General features: G+C 40.7%; 2 protein-coding genes across 2 annotated transcripts in view; one reads left to right on the forward strand and one right to left on the reverse strand.

The window, feature by feature from the left end:
- Positions 1 to 4525, forward strand: part of LOC109840624 (nuclear poly(A) polymerase 4-like) — an 8839-nt gene extending 4314 nt beyond the window's left edge. The window contains exons 6-12 of the mRNA XM_020409351.1: positions 1842 to 1955; positions 2030 to 2092; positions 2175 to 2504; positions 2594 to 2758; positions 2939 to 3679; positions 3808 to 3887; positions 4041 to 4525. Of these exons, the coding sequence (XP_020264940.1) occupies positions 1842 to 1955; positions 2030 to 2092; positions 2175 to 2504; positions 2594 to 2758; positions 2939 to 3679; positions 3808 to 3887; positions 4041 to 4065 (1518 nt within the window). The 3' untranslated portion in view covers positions 4066 to 4525. The remainder of the gene's footprint in view (positions 1 to 1841; positions 1956 to 2029; positions 2093 to 2174; positions 2505 to 2593; positions 2759 to 2938; positions 3680 to 3807; positions 3888 to 4040) is intronic.
- The window catches only part of LOC109842336 (protein DETOXIFICATION 52-like), a gene marked incomplete at its 5' end in the record, with an annotated part of 1543 nt that continues 921 nt past the window's right edge, over positions 7726 to 8347 (reverse strand). The window contains 1 exon segment of the mRNA XM_020411226.1: positions 7726 to 8347. This exon segment is cut by the window's right edge and continues 9 nt beyond it. Coding sequence (XP_020266815.1) covers positions 7953 to 8347 — 395 coding nt within the window.

The raw sequence follows: 8347 nt of genomic DNA on the forward strand, positions 1-8347 counted from the left end.
TGGTCGTAGGGTTGGCAAGGGGAATGAGGGGGAACACTATAACTCTTAAAACCTTCCCAAACGGGATGAGTAGGTTCTCCTACCTTCCCTTTTCCCCTATTATCCTCTGTCCAAACAGGCCCTTAGTGTTCATGCGTTATCTGAGTAGCATGTTTTCCAACCTACAGTATCCAGTGTTTTAACTTTGTTGACCTGAAAGAACAAATATTTTCACCTCCGACTTTATTCTTACCGTGTTGAAGTTATTCCCTGGTGGCTCTTATGAGATGAGTATTGGGCTTCACATGATCCCCTGGCAGCTCTTATGAGATGAATATTGGGGTTCACATGATCCATGCGACCCCCTTTTTCATTTAAAGCTTAGCAGATGTTATGTATTCTGACCTTATGTAATGAATTTCCCATGGGGGGCAAATTTCCATCGGCCGTAGGGTAGTTAAGGGGAATGAGGGGGAACACTTGACACTCTTAAAAACTTCCCAAACGGGATGAATAGGTTCTCCTACCTTCCCTTTTCCCCTATTATCCTCTGTCCAAACAGGCCCTTAGTGTCCGTGCATTATCCGAGTAGCATGTTTGCCAACCTATAGTATCCAGTGTTTTAACTTTGTTGACCTGAAATAATCAAATAATTTACCTCCGACTTTATTCTTACTGTGTTGAAGTTATTCCCTGGCGGCTCTTATGAGATGAGTATTGCGCTTCACATGATCCCCTGGCAGCTCTTATGAGATGAATATTGGGGTTCACATGATCCATGCAACTCCCTTTTTCATTTAAAGCTTAGCAGATGTTATGTATTCTGGCCTTTGTAATGAATTTCCCATGTTCTATTTCTTTGTACCAGTTTATTGTAGGTGTATATGTTTTCTTATTACATTATTTTCTTTCTCTGTACCAACAGAGTATGTAAGGTATTCCCAATTGAATGATGTCCAAATGAGCATCATAATATATGGGGGTGAATCAATTCGCGGTTGATACCATTTGGACTTATAGAAAATATTGTTGACTAATTGACCTATGTTTAAGCACATGATTTTGCAATAATGCAATCAATTAACTGCTGGACTTTAGCCTTTCAGTGGCACAACCTCTTCCTTATGAGAAGTAAGTTTGTTTAAACATGTTCAGTGACGTACAAGTGGAATGCTGGACTTCTCAATGTACTGTGACATCTTCCTCTTTTGCTAGATACTATGGATTAACCATTCTACCCTCACAAAAGATCTTATCTTGTTGGTAATTCATTTGGTAAATGTTTATTTCATGTTGGCAATTGTCTTCTTGCAGACGGCTTATGTCTGTTTGATTTACACGGTCACATCCTTTTTGATATAGTTGGAGTCATATTCATTCTTAGATAGAAGTCTACTCTGCCAAAGAAAGAGAGTGTACAAGGAGTTTCATGTCATCTTAGTACTATCTTGGAGTTGGTGGGGCAGTGGGATTGTAAGTCTTTGTAGCATTACATGCCTGCCTTGTTAGACAAAGTTACATCACTTTAGGGGATCAGCTGTTAAGAGTAATGCTGTTTTCCCTGCAACTCGGATGTGTTTATGAAGCTGATTGCATGAGCTTCAAGCACGCTACTCTTTCCACTTGACTTTTTAATGTGTGCAACAAACTTTCTGTCAACCAGCAAATTAAATTGACGATTTCAAGTCAGAAGTTCCACATGATGCTTTGGAAATGCCTTTTTATAGCCACAATATCCCCTTAGACACTAGCTGTTTATGATACCATTGAATGTATGACTACTAGTGTGTAGATTTTGTTTATCGTGTCTTTTATGTTAATTCAGTTATGTAGTATATCTACTTCCATTCGTGCATGTGCAGGATTTGGACATTTCTCAAGGATCAGTGCTTTTCAATGTTGATGAACCCACTGTTCGAAGTCTTAATGGATGCAGGGTGGCAGACCAAATTCTTCGCCTGGTCCCTAATGTTGAGGTTACACTATTATCACATTATTTATTTATTGTTAATTTTTTTGAACTTCTCATAAATCTTGTTTTGTTACTTAGAACTTCCGCACTACACTGAGATGCTTGAAGCTTTGGGCTAAAAGACGTGGTGTCTATTCCAATGTAAGTGGATTAGAACAAACAATTTTTTTTTCATCTCCTATGTGGACATGTATCACACGTATCTTCCTTTTTTGCTCGTTAGGTAACTGGGTTCCTTGGAGGAGTTAATTGGGCACTGTTAGTTGCCCGGGTTTGCCAGCTGTATCCAAATGCCGTACCTAGTATGCTAGTTTCTCGGTTCTTTAGAGTTTTTACTCAGTGGCGCTGGCCAAACCCTGTCATGCTTTGTGCTATTGAGGAGGATGAACTTGGATTTCCTGTGTGGGATCCAAGGAAGAACCCTCGAGATCGTACTCATCATATGCCTATCATTACACCTGCGTACCCATGTATGAATTCTAGTTATAATGTTTCCACTAGCACGCTCCGGGTTATGATTGAGCAGTTTCAGAATGGAAACAAGATCTGTGAGGTAAGTCTAATACCAATTACTTGGAAATTTTGCTTTCCAAACATATTTCATTTGTTTTCATTTTATGTGCTTCTTCCTACCGCATTCAGGAGATTGAATTGAATAGGACCAACTGGAGTGCTCTTTTTGAACCGTACCATTTCTTTGAGTCATACAAGAACTACCTTCAAGTTGACATAATTGCTGCTGACTCTGATGATTTGCGTGTCTGGAAAGGCTGGGTGGAATCTCGATTGAGGCAGCTGACCCTTAAGGTATACCCTATGCCATCGGGGCATCTTGATGAATATAATTTTGTTCTGTATCTTGCTGATTGAGCTTGAGGACGTGAAACAAAGCAATTATGACCTCTCATGGCATTGATTTTTATAAGTTAATAGTGCTAATATGTCCTTCTGTTTCGCTATTCATTCTTTGTCTGGGCTTTTTCACAGATTGAGCGAGACACATTTGGGATGCTGCAGTGTCATCCGTACCCAAATGAATATGTAGACACATCTAAACAATGCGTGCACTGTGCTTTCTTTATGGGCTTGCAGAGAAAGCAAGGTGCGAAAGTCCAGGAAGGTCAACAGTTTGATATTCGTGGAACTGTTGATGAGTTTAGAAATTCAGTTAACATGTACATGTACTGGAAACCCGGTATGGAAATTTATGTTTCCCATGTGCGGAGGAGGCAGATTCCTTCTTTTGTGTTTCCGGAAGGATTTAAGCGACCTCGGCCTTCAAAGCCTACGAACCAACAAAAATCTGACAGAATTGAAAATGAAGTGGACGAATGTGATGGTAGGTCTTCAGAAAGACAATTTAAGAGGAAAAAAAGTCCTGATGAGGACATTGGAAGGCAAAGACTTGAGAAGCGTCTATCGAGCAGCCCAGATCCAGAGAAGCATTTTCCGTCTGAGCCTGGGAGTGGAGGATCTGATGGAGCATCTATAAAAGTGGAGAGATCACCTAACACTTTGCAGTATCCTGTTACGAAAGTTGATGAAGGCTCAAAATTGACGTCTCCTGATTCTGGAAATAAGATCCCCTCTGATTCAGACACTGGATTTTCTTGTGAGAGAGGTTGCACGGATGAGTTGGTTCAATCCCGTATACAAGAAAAGGTTTTGGAGGCAGCACTTGCAGAGAGCAATCATGGGGTGGAGAGTGACTTAGCAGGGGATTTCCAGGTTCCTCATCTGCACTATGTTTTGCCTTCTCTCTTTGCGAAAAAATTGACTTTCAGAACTCTTGTTTTTCCAAAGTTTATTCCCTTATTTCGTTTATATTCGTCTTTTCTTGTTTTTTAACTGTGAAGCCAAATGCTTCCGCCCTTGGGGTGGTCCTGACAGATCGAGGTGGAGTTAGTTCAGAACCTGTGCAAAAACCGGTGATGAGGCATGCCATTGCTTTCTCTGAATTTTTTTTTTAAATTTCCTTGCATGCCATTGCTTTCTCTGATTTTTTTTTTTAAATTTCCTTGAAACTGTGCTATGTTGTTTTTATCTTTATACTGTCCTGTTTTGCTGTTTTTTGATTTGGTCATGGCAGGCTGAGTCTGACATCAACGGCATGAGTCTTTTGACAGTTGAGTCACAAATGATGGGCAAAGAAGATCGCAGATGAATGACAAGGCACAGCATCTCGTGGTAAGTTCTACTTGACCTTGAAGTTATGGTTTAGACGAAAAGGCCAAATTCGGGGAGAATGGAGGAAGACTAGCAAAGGGGATGATAGAGGCAAACTTGCTCTTAATGTACAGTGACATTAATATGAAGGTTATAGGGGTGTGGTTCTGTATGTTGTGGGGGTGTGGCCTCGTATGCTCGGGGTTGCTGAGGTGGGTGTTTGTTTATCATCTTTGGTGATAACCTGTCATTTGCTTTCTCTTAGAACTAGGTCTTAGGTCTAGAAACTAGGTTAGGTTTTAGGGTTTCTCATTAATATTTTCTTCTTTGTTGGCGCTTTCCTCTCAAATTTGTATACTTCAACCTTGTAATACAGTTTCATGAAAAATGAGTTTGGTATGTGCTTGCCGCGGTGCTTGAGTTTTGATTTATCTATTTGGTTCGGTATGTGAGTGCAGAATATGGCATTCACATCCTATGCTAATTAATTGTTTTGATTTATCTATTTGGTTCGGTATGTGAGTGCAGAATATGGCATTCACATCCTATGCTAATTAATTGGGATGTGTTCGTAGGCGTCTGTTAGGCTATTGTTTGTGTATCAAATGTAGATCCTGCTGGGAGGCTATTAATACTGTGGTGCTGTTACTCGAGCCGGATCCTTTTTTCCGTTTTTGTTGTTGTTGTTGCACTGCTTCCGCCTGTTGTAGGAAAAATTGGACGTAAACAAAGCGTTGGGTTATTCCCCCGGTTCTTGGCTGATGCGCCGATGCGTGTGTATACAAATTACTACAATGTAGATCATCAATTCATTATGATTGTAGTTTGACAGTTCAGGAGTTTGGGCGTGTCTTGTTTACTAAGTGAGGGTGTTAGGGGAGCTTATATTTTACAAGCTGTAATTAAAAATCAAGTATATTCTAACTTTTGAAAAATTAACTCATAAGCTTACCGAAATGGGTGCATATCACCAAGCAAATTACTGTTATAACCGAACAGTTTTTTTATACACTTTTTGTCGTAGAAATCAAGAGCCGCCTACTATAAAGGATTGTTTACGTCTCAATGACTTAATAACAGAATAGCTATTGATGTCACCTTAACAACACAGCAGTAAACGAGAGCTGGCTTTTGCTTTAACGTTGATAACCGCAGGAAGCATTCACACGTCCTTGTACCCTTTGTTTCCCGACCATTATTCATCAAAGTCGCTCGTAATTATACCAAAATTAGTTTCACTATGGCACTCGATCATTTTGTTCCGCCAGATTGAACACGTGATATGATAAATATTTTACCCCTTACGCAAACTTGCTCACCGAAAAAGGTATGCATGTGATCCTTAGTTTACATGCTCTCAGCTCAAATAGTGTTCCTGTATCAAATTTAGTTTTTGCCTGAGGAGCTATTAACAACGTGGTCGTGTTGCTCGAGTGGCATTATACAGTTATTTCTTGCAGTTTCTTATGAACAGGTTCTGGTAACTGGGTTAATAACCACCATCACCTAGGATAAAAATATAACCAGGACGTGGCAGGATACTGAGGGAGAGAATGCTAAATAAAAAGTAAGGAGAACAAACAAAGAGGGTAAGGTGGCCAGCTGTGATACATTACAGGATTCGAAGAGGGGGACCATTAATTCTTCTGGTGGTTAGCAAAGGAAGGCGTTCTTATGCTCTTTACTTGTTATGGTATTTCTCCATCTTGTGGCGTCGGCTCACATAGTAAGGTGAGTGTGCGCGCGCGCGTGCGTGTGCAAAACGTTAATCGTCTGTCCCTCCGTGATTGTGTGGTTGTCACGCCACTGACGTGGATATAATTGGAATCATCAACATATTCAAATAATATCTGACCATCTCAGATATATGTCATGTCAGCGACACATCAATCGAGACCGTGAAAGTACACGACCACCGCTCTTGTTCTCTCTATGTATACCTACAAAAAATATATAATTTAATTATTTAAAAAGATGAAAGCTGTAATCACCTACAAAATAGCTATTGTACGTTGCTAGCTATCGGCAGATCAACATGGCTTTTAGTGACGCCACTGGACTCCACATGATTGCTTAGTTATATAGAAACACCACTGAGACGAAATATCGGATCCACCATTGGTTGTCGAACACCAGTTATACGCTACTAAGGCTGTGCAAAAAGGGGAGGGGAGGGGAGGGGAGGGGAGAAGGAAAAAAAAAAAAAAAGGGCTTTCTTGCTTTAACACTACCAGCGGGACACGACAGTTTCCTTCTGGTGGTAACAGCGGGAAACACTCACATGATCTTGAACCACTTGTTCCCTTAACACTCAACTTTTTCCTCAATCACAATCCGTCATAATTATTACACCAGACTTCTTTGTGAGCCAACAGGCTACAGCTACCTACTCTCAACTGTTTCTTGCTTCCCCTATCCCCATCAAAAAATGGTACAAAGTTATCCATCACATTATCCTACCAAAGGGATTCTGAGGTAACCCTTTGGAATAATTACCCTTGTTGGTTGGCGAAAGGGGAGAGGCCCATAGTAGTAACGTTTCTGTTCTTTTCTCTTTTGGTTTCGGTTGGGATAGATTTGGGTCGGGTTTGGATGGACACTACTGATTCAGGTTGGATTTGCGACACAGCGTACTATCCACTGGGGTTCAGGAGACCACACCCCCCCAGCAGGGAAAGCTTGTCTCCTTCAAGCCTCAACTTTATGACCCTTGCCCATTAAATCTTAGCTTTCTTACAAATTATTATTCTTTTGTTACAAATTATTTGCGGAGCCGATCGTACCGTAACCGCCTCGCACCATGTGGGTGTGTTCTAAACCCCACAGATGTGAGAGCGGGGGGGCGTGTGTGTTCTGGGAGGGGGTGTATTTTATGGTAACTTTGTCGAATATTGTCTCACAAAATGTTTATATATCGATGACCGAAGAATATGAACTTTTCCTGCTTATGATCATCACGAATTGAATTATAATCAGATTGCTTTGGGCCGATTACCAATGTCAGCAATTGGAGATTACACAATATAAACAGCTATGAATTAGACTTGAATCAAAATAGACGAAGATAAACCCCTTAATTCAAGAACAGTTACTGGTTACTAAGATTTTGTTTCTTTTTATATAAATGATTCAAGTTTTTGGCTGGTCAGAAAATTACAAATAATAATTAATAACTACTGATTGTTAAGAATTTCTCTTTAATTTAAACCGGTAGTTTTGCGCTGATTTCCAAACATAAAATTCCAACCACCTCTTTGGTATTTTTTATAGGCGTGGTGGAGGTGTTCAGATATTTCACTGTTTTGGGGGGCCGTCCGTAGGGTGATTACTTATATGCCATTAATCATGACTCATCGAACGATTATTGTTTTAAAACCTATTAGGGGTATTAGGCTGATCAAGTGACAAAGTATGCCAAGAGAATACGATCGATATGATGAATCAAGATAATGAGTGATTAGGAATTTTGTAAGGGTTTTAATAATCTTTCTGTGCATAAGAGCACAGGATGCATGCCCATACTTAAGTCTCTTCATCCATTTATATTTCTTTAATTCTGACAAAACTGAATGAATAGATTGAACCTGCAGATATTACTTAATCGAAGCTGTTTATGGTAGCCAGCGAGATCCCAATGACTTAAAATAAGTAAAATTTACATATTCCAGTATTTAATGCACACTGGAAAAGGAAAATGAAAAATAAAATCCTCTCCTCTTCCTCATTCAAAAAATATGCCAAACCCCAACCAAGAAAAATGAGAAAAAAGAAATCCAAAAAATAATATAAAAATCAGTACAAAAAAATTCCCAAAACCAAAAGAAAAACCGAAACCTCATCTCCCAATCTCAGAGACCTTAATCGAAATCAGCGGCTCATAAAACGTCTCCTCCCCTTTCTCCTCCTCTAACGCCTCCGCCTCACTCTCGTGCCTCCCCTCTGCTCCGCACGTGAGCTCCTGCGCCCTCCTCGCCTGCGCCTCCCAGTCAGTGGTCCCCACAACGTAAAGCATGAGCCCAGCACAACAAACCTGGGCAGCTAAAAGCCCAACCCAAAGCCCACAAAACCCAAACCCGAGTCCAAACCCGAGCCCGATACCAACAGGCATCCCGACCAAATAAAAAGCCCCAAGGTTAACGTGCGCCGCGTGCGCAGGCCTAGCGCTCCCCCTTAAAACTCCGCACCCGACGGTCTGCGGGCAGTTCCCGATCTCGCACAGCCCTACGATCG

The sequence above is a fragment of the Asparagus officinalis genome, chromosome 5, assembly GCF_001876935.1.
Source record: "Asparagus officinalis chromosome 5, Aspof.V1, whole genome shotgun sequence".
Lineage (NCBI taxonomy): Eukaryota > Viridiplantae > Streptophyta > Magnoliopsida > Asparagales > Asparagaceae > Asparagus > Asparagus officinalis.